The sequence below is a fragment of the Anolis sagrei genome, chromosome 2 (genome assembly GCF_037176765.1).
Source record: "Anolis sagrei isolate rAnoSag1 chromosome 2, rAnoSag1.mat, whole genome shotgun sequence".
NCBI lineage: Eukaryota > Metazoa > Chordata > Lepidosauria > Squamata > Dactyloidae > Anolis > Anolis sagrei.
In genome coordinates, this window is record NC_090022.1 from 193,059,717 (window position 1) to 193,076,664 (window position 16,948).

Here is a 16,948-nt window from a genome sequence, read left to right on the forward strand (position 1 = left end):
ATTGTGGGACAGCTCAGAGTGGACAACGAGATTAACAGTGAAGGCATTGGTTTAATGTTTTTAATGGTTTTATTGTATGTATTTTACCAATTTGTTTTAAATGTTTTAATTGTTTTTTGTTATGGCATCAAATGGCTGCCTGGTTGTAAGCCGCGTTGAGTCACCTTCGGGTTCAAGAAAGGTGGGATAGAAATATCGTAAATAAATAAAGTGGAAAAAGAAAGAGTCAGTCACAAAAGGATTTTGTTGAAAAATAAATTTATTTACAGGGCAGGATCCCAGAGATTCATCATAAAAAATAAACAGGATCCACGCCCCAGTGCAGAGGTATCCAGAGAGGAACGGACCCCCATCACCCCTGGCTCAGGGATCAAGATCAAATCAACAATAAAGAAGACCAGGGAAGAGGAAACTGTGGTAGATCAACTTCAGCATTTTGCAGGACAGACAGACACCCCAGAAGGGACAGGATCCTGGTAAAGTATCTATCTCAGACACAACAGTTGAATCCCTGGGTATTGCCCTGTTCTTCCCATGTTGTCTTAACCAAATCCCTGCCACATTGGCACTCCATTAGGACTCAAAAGTGCCAAAGAGATAGAAAGAAAAATCCTGAACAGCATAGACCCAGCAAAACCAGCGGAGACCCAAAATACAAAGGGAAGCATGTTCAAGTGAGGAAGGCAAAGCGGTCACACCCTTCCCTGGCCACTGAGATACTGCAGGATGCTGTCTGGCCACACTTTAAATGGCATATGATGGGGTTTGGCTAATGCTAGATCGCACAACCTGAAAATGAAACAAGCATTCTGGATAATGTTGAGTTGGGGGGAGATATTTGAAGTTCAGGTTGAGCCAATATGAGATTTTTTATTAAAACGGGATGGAAGAATACACCCTCCTCCCCCTGGCCCCTGTTATTATCTGGGTAAAGCTTTACTGGGTGCCAGCTCTGTGGATTGAGATTTAAGAGACTCCCCTGGCTGAGGTCAAACATAAATCTGAAGAGTTGAGTACACATCCGCATAGAAGCTTTCCATTCCAATTTATTACCATAAGTGGTCATATTGATTTTTGATCCAGGCTGGCTCCAACAATACTTTATAGGCCAACAGAGTTCGGAAAACTGTATTGCAGAATCTCTCATCCCTGATGCTTGATGGTTGTGCTGATTGGGAGGCCGAGGGAGTTGTGATCTGAAAAATCCTACTTTTTCCTTATTTTTTACATACTTCAAAGGTCATTCTCTCCCTTGTATCTCCACTCCTACCAGACCAATTTAGAGAGCTGTCTTGTAAATAAAACATGATGCTCTAGGATAGTGGTTCTCAACCTGTGGATCCTCAGGTGTTTTGGCCTATAACTCCCAGAAATCCCAGCCAGTTTACCAGCTGTTAGGATTTCTTGGAGTTGAAGGCCAAAACATCTGGGGACCCACAGTTGAGAACTACTGCTAGGAACATGGGTGGTGGTGAGATCTTTCTCACACCCTGAATCCTCTCAGGCTCAGAGAACAATTTAATATTGAATGAATGCAAAGGAATGCAATGTTAGCAGAGGCAGTCAATTTAAACTCTCTCCCATAAAACCAAACATCCCTAACTAGCTTTTTAGATCTGTCCAGAAAATTTGTTTCAAGCAAGCAGAAAAAAATGTACACACAGAGACAATTTCAGACCGCCCTTTGTAGGAAAATATATGGCACTTAATTCTTTTCAAAGAAGGCGGTAGTTGATTTCAAGAAAATCTTGTGGCATCTTGAAACTAACAGGTTTATAGCAGTATAATTTTTTTGTTGGACTAGAATTCACTTCATTTGATTTTGTGACCCTAGTCCCTGAAAGTTTATGCTCCAATAAATCTGGGAGACTTTATGGTTCAGCAAAACGATTAAAGTTCATTCTGCTTATTGTTCAACCAAAAAGGTTTTCCTCATTTGGAGTCTGGTTTTGTTCTCGCTTGCTTGCTCTGGTTCTACAAGCTTTCTCATGAGAAGTGAAATATGTTTCATCCATGTTGCCTGACAGGCTAATTTTGGAATCTGTCAGTCCTACATCCAAGATTTGACTATTCATTCTCATGGCATTCTTATTCCCCAACCCTGCTGTGACTGAAAAATATGGAGGGAGGATTATGTCAAATTGGACCTCTAAAGCCTCACCCAAGTCCCTATCTTGATTCACTGAAACCATTTCTATGGGAGAAAAGATCATTTTTCCAATTATAAAGAAGCCAATGAACATACAAGGCCTTTGCCAATACTGCATTGTTCTGGTGAAAGAAAAAACCTCACATGTTCATTTCTACCTCTTGTTGTTGTGCTCCTTCAAGTCATTTCTCATTCACAGCAACCCAATTGCAAGGTGTTCTTGGCAGAGTTTGCTCAGAGAGACATTGCCTTTGCTTTCCTCTGAAACTGAGAGAGTAAGAACTGTTTAAGGCAGTGGTTCTCAATCTGTGGGTCCCCAGATGTTTTGGCCTACAACTCCCAGAAATACCAGCTGTTCGGATTTCTGGGAGTTGAAAGCCAAAACATCTGGGGACCCACAGGTTGAGAACCACTGGTAAGGTCTCCCAACAGGTTTCTATATCTGAGTGGGAATTCAAACCCTAGTCTCCTAATATCTTACTCCAGCCATACTGTCTTTCTCTACCTGTTGTATCCCTATTTTAAAAAGGGGGCATGGACTGATTGTATTGAGTAACTGATTGGGGATTGAGAAGGGCAGGATACAAATATTTGAAATAAAATAATAATTGATTGAATTTGTACCTCATCTTTCTCTCGGGATGACATCCAGGATGGCTTTCAGTAATTTAAAATTATGTCTCAAATTTAACAATCTCAAAATGTTGGATGGCCAGATGAAAAAGGAAAATAGTGCTTAAAATACAAAGGCCTGCCTTAATTTGCAACCTATCAAGTGGTTAGTTTTGAGGGATTGTAAAACATTTTGTTCTGAAAAGCACCTCAGGGATCCCAGCTACAAAAGCCGTCCTTTGGTGTCGTGTTAAAGAAAAAGGATGTCATGGCTAGTGTTTGGAGATAAGAGCATCCTTTGGTTCCTGAAAGCAGCTGCCATCCACAAAGCAAGGAAGACATCTCTAGCCCCAGGAGTGGCACTCAGGGCAAACCTTCCCTTTCTCTTTCATAGGAGAATGGCTGCCAATCATCGCTATGGAGAAAAATAGGATTCTGCTCTTGCACACCATGGCAGAGAGAGGAAAAACTACCTGCTTGACATCCCTAACAATGGTAATATGGACTCTTCCCTGACATCCTTTCATACAAGCAGCACCATGCTATGCATTTATTAACAATGTAATGGAATGCAATAGCAGATCAGCTTTCCTGTTTTACAAACTGGTTCATAATGATACGGCAAAGTGTTGGCCGAGTTAATTTCTTGGACCACAACTCCCAGAAGCCCTCAGCCAACACATTTACTATGGAATTTTAGAGCATATCATTCAAAAAATAACTTTATCCAATATCTGGTATAGTAAAGGATTGCAAAGAATTGCAGACTGAAAACCAAAAATTTTTTCCAGGACATGTAATGGTTGTTCAGAAGAGAGGGTTTCGGCAAGTGTTGCTTGTGACTTGTCACACAAACATTATTTGCTGAAACTCCCTCTTCCAAGCAACCATTAATGGTATAGAATCCATCTCTAGTTTTCAATCTGGCAACCCTACTCATGACATTAAGTCAAGAAAGATTTTACCTAAGTAAATCCACTTCCCTGCAATCCTGTCTTATTTACATCCTCCCCATGTTGGTCAAACTAACACAAAAGGAGCATGTGATTTAGGAAATGTAAGGGGAGAATGACCCACTGAAAATGTGAGACTGAGCTGAAGAGGAAAGAGGGGCAATATGGTGTTGTCTCTTGACCCCTACAGCCCAGGAGCTGGTTCTAGGAAAAGCGAGAAAGAGGCCATGGACAAAAAGCCTCCTGTTCCTCATTTATCGCTGCCACAGACAATGGAAGAGATGGGGCTTCTTTTGACCCACAGTTGATCAGGGAGAAAAAGTGTGGTTGAGGAAGAGGGATAGGAGAAGAAGGGGATGCTGTGGAAAGGACTGTATCTCTTCCCTCTCTAAGAGATTTCACAGGCTTTTCATTTATGATATCTAATAAAGAAGAATCAGCCCACTCTCTCCTTATATCTCCCTGAATTCTCTCAAGAAGGCCATCTCTTGATCTAGCTTAGTGTATTATATTCTCATGAAAGCACAGTGGTTTCCTGTCTTGCCAAATGGACTCATAACACAATTACTCATGATATCTCATTAAGATACAGAGGTGAAATGAATCGGATTCAGGACATGCAGTCCCGTGAATAATGCTATAAAGAAGTCTGCTGACATCAGGGAAGTTTACATCCTGCAGAATAAGTCTCAGTAAAGAGATTCGGGATTTTTGCCCCCTTGATATCATAGAAATAACCTCAGAATGTGAAACGGGCATTTGGGATGATTCGCATCTTTTCTCTTGCATACTTATCTGCTCTAGTCCTTTTGCAGTTACCCCTTGAACATGCTACCGTGTGAGGAATCCTTTTGTTGCATGGGTCAGCACTAATATATGGCTACAGACATTTGTTTTTTTTAGTTTCATTTTTACTCTAGCACAAACGTATTTGAAAGCTGCACAAGTTGAAGGGAGAATCTGAAAGAGTAATAGTAAAAAAGAGAGAGAGCATAGGATAGCAGGGCTTCCACTTTGCTCCTTGGAGCCACACTCTCCCAAGTCCCCCGGGGACTTTCAAGCAATTAACCCTGAAGGCAAAACTTCAGGCTGGAGAGTGTACAAGTGGGCCTTCATCCTATGCCAAAGAGTTTGTAAAGCTAATCCACTGGGTGCTCTCAATAAAACTGGGACAGGCCCAATGGCACCTCCATGAGAAAAAGAGAGAAAGGCTCACGGTGGAGAGCCCATGATTTGAGACAACCATCCTCAGATGGTGTCAGCACTGTGTAGGCTTCCACATGGCTTGACCACTGCTGGTCAATCATGGCTTGCGTGACCTACTCATTGCTTGCATATGGTGTACTCCAAAATGTAACCATACTTCACTTACAGTTTACATATAACAATATTTGCATTTTACTGATTGTTTACTCATGGCTTCCCTGTGGTTTGCATGGAGGATGGCTAAAGTGAAACCACAGGTTACTATGAAATCAACACTGCAAGTTCATTGTTTACAAATACTTACTCACGATGTACTAGTGGGTTACACAAAAACTTGCCATGGTTCACGTAGTTCACCTGGCACACACTCTGCTGAGGGGCCTCCACAGCAGTGGCAGCAATGTGTATGCTGTTGGACTCAGCCACACAATGTATTATTGTTCCACACACACATTTTCTATTATGTACTCATGGCTTATGCATGGTGTACTCACAGTTTGCTTTAAAGCACAGCTTACTTTATACACAAATCACATATGATTTACGCACAATCTTGTCCATAGTAACACTCATGGTTTGTACCTGATTGATTTGCAGATTGCTGTTTACACAAAGTGCCTTAATTTATTAAATACATCTGTAAACCACCCCTCGTAAAGCACTTAAGATGACTCCCCATAGGAGGCAATATGGAAGTGCAAAAAGTTCAATTGTTATGAGAATTAAATGCTACACAAAGGGATGAATAAGATCAACCATCTTTTTTTTTCTAGGTTAAAAATGCTTGCTTTCAAAGCCAGCCCCAAATCTGCCATTGAAAATGCAGTCAGGCCAAATCTTGAGTCTGTTACCTATCTGCTATTCTACCTCCACTTGCTTTGCTCAAGAAAGTTGCAAGAGCAGATTCTAACAGATCAGCTACAAAAATGCTGAATTAAGCCTGTTGAAGTCAATCTGCAAGTGGGTGTCGATGAATCAGGGTCAAGCTGGATGCAAAGTGTGATCTCCATTGATCACCTCAAAAAAGGGCAATCCGATCTAAAAGCAAAAGGGTTATAGAATAGTTGCTCCCTACCCTTACCTTGTCCATAAAATACCTCCCTGTTCTCTGACCCACATGGGAGTTTTCTCCAAGCTCTTTCTGCGATTATTTAGTCTGTTGAGAAGCAGCTGAGCATCATTGCCAATTGAGTTCCTGAAGATTTTCAGAGGATTCTGGGGTATGCAGGCCATGCTGTCAGGGGGTGATTGGCATGGTGTGACACATCTGGAGGACACCAGGGTGGGAGCAACTTTCTAAAAGAAAATCAAGGCTACCTTATAGCTGCAAATACCAGGGAACATCAATAATGGTGGGCAAATTCTCTCACAGAGGAGCCCATCCACTATGACTACACTTCTTGCTGGGAACCATTTGAAAACCACTGCTTTGGACAATGCATCTAAAGTTTCCTTTCCACTTAAAAACAGACACAAAAGCACAACTGAGGAGCTAAGCTCTTCCCTTTCCCACCTTGCTTTATAAGAACTCCCATTCTCCCACCACCCCCAGTTTAGAAAATAGATATCAAAAACAGATCAATAAAAAGATAAATATAGCTCTGAAGCCATCTACTTTTCTCTCAGTACAACTCTTTCAAGAATAGATAAAACTGTGATACATATAGATAGATATAGATATACTCTGTGAAAAAATAGAAGGCGCTGGGAATTCGAATCACAAATCATGTGATATTTCTGAAATGGCATCCCCTCTATATCACTAACAAATATTTATGGGAAAACCCCACAAACCTCACAATCAATAAGTCATTAAATCTTCACCATCTGAGGATCTGAATTACAACAAACCCACCTCATAAGGAGGCACAGCCCTTTGGTACAGAGTCACAAATTCCCTTATGATGCATCTGGAAGGAAGCAAGGAGCTGGAAAAAGAGGCCAAACTTCCACTGCTTTCAAAAATCCCTTCCCCATGCCCTCACCACCACCTTTTTTTTTTGGTTGCAGAGGATTTGTATTAGTTGCTTCCAGGGTGACTCAAGAGCTGGAAGAAACTGAAGAGGTATGAGATGTTTGGACATTTTCCTTAGTGGCCAATGGGTAAGTAAAATTCCCTCATCCGATGGCTAATATCATAACATCTCTCCAATAATGAAGGTATGAAAACAGGGGGAAACAGTCAAAAGTAGACAGGGCGAAGGCCTCCCTGTGGCCATTTTCTGTGGTGGCCTTTGGTCGTCTGGAAATAAATTACGGAAACCCATCTGCAAAAAGAGAAAGTTCCCCTTGAAATCAGCAACAGGACTTCCATTTGCTGGTTTCCACATTGACGAACTGGTGACCACTGGCCTTCAGGAAGTGCATCAGGGGTGGTGAGAAGTAAGATTGCCAAGACCTCCATAGCTGTAGCATTAGTGTCAAATGGAGCATTTGACATAACCAAAACAAATGCTAGAAACATCTTCCTCAATAAACTTTGGTCAGCAGTGTTTAGCCAAAACAAACATGGCGGACATTGCTACCTTATCTAAGCAAAGCTGTACATGATGGACACCACATCCTCTTATAATGTTGCACAGCACATTCCTTTCCCCCCAAATCAAATCATGACTGAGGCAGCACTCTTTCACAGAGCCTGAAGACACGTGATCAACACTGCTGCCTCTTCATTCAGCCACAAGAGTTGTGTGTCTAACACTGGCATTGTTACTCCTATCCAGGCAAAAAACAAACAGGGCTGAAATTCCACAGCCCACCTATTCACTCAAAGCAAAGATTGCTTATAAACTGATCATTGCCCAGCTGAAATGGCTACACAGCCACAACAAATATGGCAGATGCCTATATACAGCCCCAGTAAACAGGGCTGGCAGGGTCTACAGTACAGACCTCTGAGCTCCAAATAAATTGGCAAGGGGAGAAAGATGGGATGTAATGAGATATTCAAGTTGCCTTGGATTGTGGTAGGAGTGGGATGACCTTCTTGCATTGAGTGGTCCCTCAAACACATCTCTCCATTAAGAGACTGAACGCTAAGACAGAGCTCCAAAAGGAGCCCATTTTGCCACATATGAACAACCCTTAACCAGAGAGGAGACCAAATAAAGAAGATTGTCTCCTCTTTGCCCCAAAAAATTATTTGAGGGCCATATGAAACATTTCAGAAAGAGGCAAATGCATCACCTCAGCTTCTTGGCTTGAAGGAGACAGCATTTGGTTTCAAAGGAGAATCCTAGTATATCCAAGGACATTTGGATGAATCTGCTGGCTATGTCATGTTCATCCCTCAAGTGAACCTTCTATGACTCAACCACGACGTCTTCCGGTCAACGAAAGGACATGTAGCAGTCCAGCCAGGTAAGCAATCCCAAGTGCTTGGAAGGAATGTCCAGCCAGCTCTTTGACAGGAACATGGGAGGCCATGATGGAGAGGAGAAACATTATGGCTTCTGGGGCCCAGGAGACAGGACTACAGGAGTGGAAAGTCCATCCACGCTGAGTGTAGGGATGTGGATTTGTGAGCTAGAATTGCTGGGAAACTGAGAGAAGAGGAAGGAAGCTTAGAACAGGTTATATACATAATAACACCCATCATGATATTTTTTTCAGTAAGATTTGCTTAGAGGGGGTTCAGCCTTTGCCTTCCTCTAAGGTTCAGAGAGTATGACTTCTTCAAGTTCACCCAGTGGATTTCCATAGCTAAGGAGAGATTGAACCCTGTTATCAAGAGTCCACAGGTCAACTCATGAGCACATGCTGACGTCTCTTAGAAGCATAAAGATATCACATTATTTCTTCCCACACTAATTTCTTTTTGGTGGAGTTGTGGAGGGAGAGCACAGCCAGTGACAAACCTCTAGCTTCCATGTGGGTTACATCCAGAACGTGGTATCATTTTTTTAGAATATAATTTTTGAAATCCCTTATCCATTAAGTTGAGTGGCTAGGAGATTCTGGAAATTACAGGCCAGAAAGGGACCTTTTTCAATGCTCTGGTTACACCCTGACTTTATGTCAGTGATTCTCAACCTGGGGTCCCCAGATGTTTTTGGCCTCCAACTCCCAGAAATCCTAACAGCTGGTCAACTAGCTGGGATTTCTGGAAGTTGTAGGCCAAAAACACCTGGGGATCCCAGGTTGAGAACCACTGCTTTATATGATAGAAAGACTCGGCCACAAACAGTATAAGGAGGTATACGCAGCCATACAGCTGATAACCATTTCCCACAGAAATGTCACGGTTTGACACAAAAGGCACATTTAAACATCATAACATGACCTGCTGGTTAATCACTCCTGCCTTTGGTGTGAGCAGCTAAACCAGGCCTGGTCATTTTTTCCTCCAGAAGAGGAGATAACAGAGGGAACCAAAGGTAAAGAGAAAGAAAGTGGCAGAGGCAAGAACTGAATCACTTATTTTTTCCCTCAGAAAAGGGTTGCAGCCTGCCACTACGCTGAGGGGAAGCAGGGAAATAGAGTCTATTTCACTTTGCTGTTTGCTCTGAGAGAAAGACACCCTGTCGCACACTGTGAGTGAGCCACTAAAAAGATGAGCTAAACAGACTAGGGACCTTCAGACCATGGTGTCTATAGTGTAACATTGGAACCCAGTAAAAATAGTACCTCCATGTCAAGCTAGAGAAAAATCCAATTTCTCTCTGATTTGATGAGAGAGGAAGAAGCTAGAAGCTAGAGGCCAGGCCCTAGCTTCTTCCTCAACAAACCACATGCCACTTGTGAACAACAAGCCACGGTTCTTCGTTTGCGTTGGTATGACAACTATGGCCATTCTTGGACAGGGAAAGCTTAGCCATGCTCACTCATTCAGGGGTAGTGTCACATTGCAACATGAGGTCAAGACGTCACAATTGGCCTCAGGTGATACACACAGCTGCGGATTTTGACAAACCCACACCATATAACATTGTACCATATAAGAACTGCACTCCCCATTGTTTATAAGCATCCAGATTAGGTTTCTAATAACACGTATTCCACTCATTCCTTAAGGCTCCAATTCCAATTAATGTCTAACAATTTCCATGGCTTTCATCAAAACTGGAACCCATTGCTTTCAGTGCTGGATAGATATTCGCTACCTGGGGCTTCAGGTGGGGCCTGTGATACATTTGGTAGTTCTATATAAGCCTGTTTCTTTTAGTTAACTGAGTATAACACCACCACTATAATTTTAAAGTGCTCTTACTTAGGTATTTTATAATTAATACTTTTTTTGTGTCAGGAGCGACTTGAGAAACTGCAAGTCGCTTCTGGTGTGAGAGAATTGGTCATCTGCAAGGATGTTGCCCAGGGGATGCCCAATGTTTTACCATCCTGTGGGAGGCTTCTCTCATGTCCCCGCATAAGAGCTGCAGCTGACAGATGGGAGTTCACCCCGCTGCTCAGATTCAAACCGCCGACCTTTCAGTTAGCAGTCCTGTCGGCACAAAGGATTAATCCATTGAGCCACCAAGGGCTCCTATAATTAATACTGAACAAGTTGCTCCATTCTAATTAGTTCTCTAAGTATCAACAGTCTTTTCTCATCAGCTACAGGTGGGTTAAACCCTTGTGCCGGCAGGACTGAAGACCAACAGGTCGCAGGTTCGAATCCAGGGAGAGGCGGATGAGCTCCCTCTATCAACTCCAGCTCCTCATACGGGGACATGAGAGAAGCCTCCCACAAGGATGATAAAAAACATCAAATCATCCATGCGTCTCCTGGGCAACGTCCTTGCAGATGGCCAATTCTCTCACACCAGAAGCAACTTGCAGTTTCTGAAGTCGCTCCTGACACGACAAAAAAAAAATCAACTACAGACAGTCCCCAACTTACAAACTTAAGAACAAACAAGACAGTTTCTGTAGGTTTGTTCTTAAGCAAATTTGTCTGCAAGTCAGAACAGGTACTTTTAAAAAGTGTAACACTCTATTATTACTGGATTTTGAAAATATTGGCTTTCCTATGGGTAGATTTCTCTCAGTTCCTATTGTCTCACTCCCATTTGTAACTATGAGTCATTTGTAAGTCAAATGTTTGTAACTTGGGGACTGCCTGTATAAAGATTAGAAGGAACTAATTTATACATAGCTTACAAGCCCAAACCAAATTTTAGATTCCATTGTTTCTCCATAGAATTGTAAATAAGTGAAATGCACAGGAGTCTGGTGAGGAATGTGCCATCCTCCAGATGTTGCTGGACTGCAACCATAAAGAGTCCTAGCTATCAGAGACCAGGATGAGAGACAATGGGAGACACAGTTCAACAGCATCTGAAGGGCGAAGAATTCACACCTTTAGCATCTCTCCTTTATGACCCAGTACTAGACTCATGTCATCAACCTTCTAAAGTCCACCCAGCTGAATCCCCAGACTTTTTCACAGCTGCTAATTCCAGGCTAGAGGTTTCCCAATTCACCTTGCCCTTCCTTAAGCATATGCATCCTAAGTTGTGTAGATGGCCTACAATCGTAGCTCATACCTGGAAAGAGAGCTTGGCAGGACTTCGTGGCGCAATGGGACTCAGCGTGCTCCAGAAATGGATGGTGGGTGGCAAGGAACTTGGTGTGAGGAGAACAGGGGTCTGCAAAGAAGAAAGCAGGATGTCATTACCAAACACAGAACTGCCTTTCCAACAATTATGGCTCCATGTACCCATTCCACCAGACAGTTTTCACTTTGAGAAGGAAACAAGTTGGCTTAGCAAATCAAAACGTGAAACGCAGAAATTTAGGTGCAGACAGAGCTGCACTTCCCAACATCCTCTCTTTTCAAAGGATTTAAAAGTGTGGGAGCATTTTCCTTCTTCATGTGAGGTGTAGGATCCAAGTAACTTGTGGACAATAAGAGACTAGGCTGTAGCAGCGTTCAATAGATGTCTCAGGTTCCAACTCCCATCATCCTTATCCAACATCATCGGGACTGTGGTGCAGCTGGCTGGGAGTCAGCTGCATTAAGAACACTACTGACCGAAAGGTTATGAGTTTGAAGCCAGCCCAGGTTGGAGTGAGCTTCCGACCATTGTGTAGCTTGCTGTCAACCTTTGCAGCCCAAAAGACAGTTGCATCTGTCAAGTAGGAAATTTAGGTACCACTTATGCGGGGAGGCTAATTTACAAAGCCATAAAAATCTCCAGCAACCATGCAAAAAAAAAATGAGAAAGTACTCCATCATTGTCACTAATGGACTGTGAAACGACAGCTCCCCTCATGGCCAGAATACCCTCATGAAAGCTAGAATGTTAAATAGCCACTGTGTGTCTGTCTATATATGTTGTGTGTCTATGGCATTGAATGTTTGCCATGTATGTGTACATTGTAATCCGCCTTGAGTCCCCTGCGGGGTGAGAAGCGAAGAATATAAACACTGTAAATAATAAATAATAATAATAAAGTTACGGTTCCTTAACTGTAAGATGCCACTGAATAAAATACGCACCCTACTTTTAGTACCCAACACCAATAAAATACATAAGATACAGCTGCGATTGTAAGACATCCCATTTTAAAAATGTTTATATAGGAAAAAGTGAGTCTTTGAATTGAAAAAATACACTAATTGAGGAAGATCTGGAGAGTACCAGCTATAGGAAGTGGGTGTACTTTGATAAGACTTTTGATTCAACTTATATTCAAGCCTTTGCAGTACCTTTCTCCTCAGGATATCTCGCTATTGAATCTCTTTATAAAGAACTGAGGGAGGAGATGGGAATGCAACTCCTGTACATTTACTAAGGACTTTAAATCACACCAGTCTGTTGCCTCATCACAATTATTTGATTTAAACAAAGAGAAAAATACTATTATTAGAATGATCTCTTTCACATTTTGTCACAACTGCATTTTGTTGATGTGAATTCTCATGAGTCCTCCACACAGCTTCCTTTCCTACATGTACTTGCCCTATTCAGCACATGTGCACTGCGTTTCCCCTCCCCCCTCTATTTTTCCACACTGACACACCACACTTATCAAGGTTACTAGGTAATCTAGGTTACTACATGAAGGTCCAATTGGTGATAGGCAGTAACCAAAAGACGTGGATTTAGGAAGCATAGAAAAGAAAATATCACTAGGAAATATGTACACATCCCATTCAAATCGGGTATGGCCCTGCCCAAAATGAACAGATCCAATCTTGGAAATAACTCCTGAGTTCTAAACCCAGTTCCTGGGGGGAAAGTGAAGTTCTGTGGGACCCAAAGATAAACACAGTCTCACCAGTGCATGAGTGGAAATAACCGTGGTGGGGGTCAAGGTACTACTCCCTGTCCCTCCAGGAGCCAGAAGACTGTTCACAGCGGCATTCACTTTCTCTGGAGTTGGCAATGAAGGGAGTTCCAAGACTTTGGGCTTCTTGCCCTTCTGGGGTTGTCCTTCGAGAGATGTGGCTACTGGACTGGGGGACGGAGCTTCTTCTTTCAGCAGCCCTTCCTCTTCCTCCAGGGACACTGCCGCCTCCAAAGCCACCTTCTCCAGAGAGGCTTTCTCAGAAGGTTGGGTCTCCTCTTTAACTCCAGCATTCATGATAACCAGCAGAGCAGCTGCCTCTTCTTCAAGGTCCAGGTTCTCCTCAACCTTCACTAAAACCTTCTCATCGAGGGCTGGCGTCTCCAAGGGCGTGGGCTCTACTATGACCTGGGCAAGTAGGAAAAAGAGAAATGCAATGGAGATATCACACAGACAACCTCTCTCATTGAACTTGCTTCTTAGAACTTAAAACTTTTGAGGCAGACAGGGGGAAATTCCCCAAATTTCTGGAAATGTTGTTGTCTAAATATGTTACTTTCCCAAACTTTCCTGTAAGTTCTGCTAATACCCAGTCCTACTTTCAAGAATCTGGAGAACAGGAAGCAAATCCCCACTCAGCCATGAAAACCCACTGGATGACCTCGAGCAAGTTAAATACTGTTAGCCTCAGGAAACAAGCTGATAGGGTCACCTTAGTAAAGGTAAAGGTTTCCCCTGACATTAAGTCTAGTCGTGTCCGACTCTGGGGGGTGGTGCTCATCTCCATTTCTAAGCCAAGGAGCCGGCGTTGTCCACAGACAACTCCAAGGTCATGTAGTCAGCATGACTGCACGGAGCACCATTATCTTCCTGCAGAAGCGGTACCTATTGATCAGTTTTACAGCTGAAGCTCACTAAGAGCACGTGTATTTATCAGTCTTCAAGGCACTTTTGATTTAAGGTGCCCCAAGGTGACCTTAAAGAGCCCCTTGGTGGCACAGTGGGTTAAACCGCTGAGCTACACATTTGCATGTTTTTGAACTGCTTGGTTGGCAGAAGTTGGGACTAACAGGGGGCACTCATCTCACTCACCAGATTCGAACCACCAACCTTTTTGGTTAGCTCAGTGGTTTAACCCACTATGCCACCAGGGGGCTCTTTAGGGTCACCTTGGGGCACCTTAAATCAAAAGTGCCTTGAAGACACAATAAAACCGCATTGGGTTTCAATATCATAACTTGTTCGACTATGTTTGAACTCTCAGGTTTTTAGCTTTAATTCATTTTAACCTTGTAAGTCACACTGAAGTTTATGCTGGAAGAAAATCAGGATATAAATATAATTAATAAAATGAATAAACAAGAAATAAATAAAAATTAAACTGTAAATTTTAAATGTTATTTATTCATTTTATTAAATTAAATTAATAAATAATAAATAAATAAAATTTAAATCATCCCTTAATTGTCCCGTTTTCCTTTTCCAGTTTCCTTTTTCCTTTTATGTTGTGCCTTTCGGAATGAAAGCCAGAAGACAGGGAATATCTTTTCTTCTTCTATTGTTGTTGATGTGTGCCATCAAGTCACTTCTGACTTATAACAACCCTATCACAATTTTCCTTGGCAAGATTTGTTGAGAGAAGCTTTGCCTTTGCCTTCCTCTGAGGCTCAGAGAGTGTGACTTGCTCAAAGTTTCCATAGATGGGAAGGCATTCGAAAGTCATGGCCCAATGCTCAGGCCACTCCACCAGGCTGACTCTCTTCTATCTTTTTTTACTGGTAAATACACGTGCTCTTAGTGAGTTTCAGCTGTGATTCAAATCAACTGCCTCTGTACCTATCAAGTTCTGGCTCTCTTTCAATACCATGGTAAGAACCCCCGGTGGTGCATGTGTTAAACCCTTGAGCCAGCAGGACTGCTGACCAAAAGGTCGGTGGTTCGCATCTGAGGAGTGGGGTGAGCTCCCGTCTGTCAGCTCCAGCTTCCCATGCAGGGACATGACAGAAGCCTCCTACAGGATGGTAAAACATCCAGGCATCCCCTGGGCAATATCCTTCCAGATGGCCAATTCTCTCATACCAGAAGCAACTTGCAGTTTCTCAAGTTGCTCCTGACACACACAAAAATGTACCATGGTCTCAGTTCTTTAAAATAGATGGTAACTATTCTTATAGCTGTTTGATCAGGAATGAGCCCTTTTGTTCCTCCCACATAATTCTATGCCGCACTCTTGACATCACAAAAATCAAGAACTCGCACCAGTCCCCGAAGCTGCAGATGTGTTTTACCTGGAGTGGCTCTGAAGAGTCCTCTGCTTCCTCAATGCTGATGTGCAACTGTGGCAGATCCTCCACAGCAGCCAGGGGAGGGGGTGGCGGTTCTGGGGGGGCAGCCGGGGGCGGCACCACAGGCAAGAGCTCCGTCTCATGACGAGAAGCACGTCCAGCGGGGGAAGGCGTCTGCAGAGACTGGATGGTGAATGTGGAATATAGCCCAGAGCGCATATATTCATTCCGGCTGCTGCGTGGGGTGCCTGCACCTCCACGAGGGACTTTTGGAGGCCCAAATGCCCCGTCGCCCACTTTGGTTTCACTCTGGACCTGCTCAAGCCTTTTGGTTGCTGCGTCTTCCTTCACGCCTTCCATGCTGGAGAGTTCCGGATACGAGACAAACTTGTAGACAAATTTCTGCCCACTGACTTTACGGATAATATTCTGAAAGGAAGAAAGAGCAGTAAAATTACAGCAGCCAAACATGCAAAAGCCAAGTGACCTCTTGAGCCTATTGATGCTTTATGTAACATTTTACAGAAAAAATAAACCATTTGTCATTGCTGGCCCTAATGTTTGGCAGAAGATGGCTTCCCCAAGCAGCAGCTCTTAAGGAATAGAAAATACAGCCTGTAGATCTTCCTCCTTGATGGAGGACAGAATTCTGTATGCCACATCCTTCAATTGTCATAACTTGGAAGGGAAATTTTTCCTCTGCTATCTCACATTCTCAGCTGCTTTCAAAAATACCCCAGTTTCTCTCTCTTCCTTCTTATTTGTCCTCAGCTTTCTTCAGTTGCTGCAAAATGAGTTCAAAGTGCAGAAGTACCTCATTTAGCAGGGAATTGAGGGGAGAATGGGGCAAAGTTTTGTCCTTCCCAGTAGACTCAAGCAAAAGCAAACTGCTACAACTTGTTCTAACTGATCTCTCCTTCCTCATTAATAACTAGTGCCATCTTGATCAAACTTTGAGGTTGTGTGGCCACATATGTCCTAGTTTTCATCTGGAAAATGTTGTTGAGCATTATCTCCACATAGCTGATTTAAAGCTTGCTAGAGTTCACCTAGCAAGGAGCCCCCGGTGGCGCAGTGGGTTAAACCCCTGTGCCGGCAGGACTGAAGACCGACAGGTCGCAGGTTCGAATCCAGGGAGAGACGGATGAGCTCCCTCTATCAGCTCCAGCTCTCCATGCGGGGACATGAGAGAAGCCTCCCACAAGGATGGCAAAACATCAAAAAACATCCGGAGTCCCCTGGGCAACGTCCTTGCAGACAGCCAATTCTCTCACACCAGATGCGACTTGCAGTTTCTCAAGTCGCTCCTGACACACACACACAAAAAAACCTCTAGCTTGAGATGCAGTGGGGATTCAGTTGAATTTGGTCTGTAGGACAGGGAAGTTGTCTCTGGGACAACATGGATCTCAGCACCTGCTAGACTTCACACATAGGTGGATGCTGCCTCTGTTCACCATACGGATTAAGGCACCTGTATTTTGCGCAATGGGTTAAATCCTTGTGCCAGC

General features: G+C 43.1%; 1 protein-coding gene across 4 annotated transcripts in view; it reads right to left on the bottom strand.

Annotated features, from left to right (window-relative positions):
• Nucleotides 1-241: 241 nt before the first annotated feature.
• Nucleotides 242-16,948, bottom strand: part of ELK1 (ETS transcription factor ELK1) — a 28,773-nt gene continuing 12,066 nt past the window's right edge. For all 4 annotated transcript variants that reach the window (XM_060762783.2, XM_060762784.2, XM_060762785.2 and 1 more), the window contains 4 exons: nt 15,441-15,866; nt 13,144-13,560; nt 11,406-11,507; nt 242-8,462 (listed from right to left, as the gene is read on the bottom strand). In XM_060762783.2, coding sequence (XP_060618766.2) covers nt 8,364-8,462; nt 11,406-11,507; nt 13,144-13,560; nt 15,441-15,866 — 1,044 coding nt within the window. In that variant the 3' untranslated portion in view covers nt 242-8,363. The remainder of the gene's footprint in view (nt 8,463-11,405; nt 11,508-13,143; nt 13,561-15,440; nt 15,867-16,948) is intronic.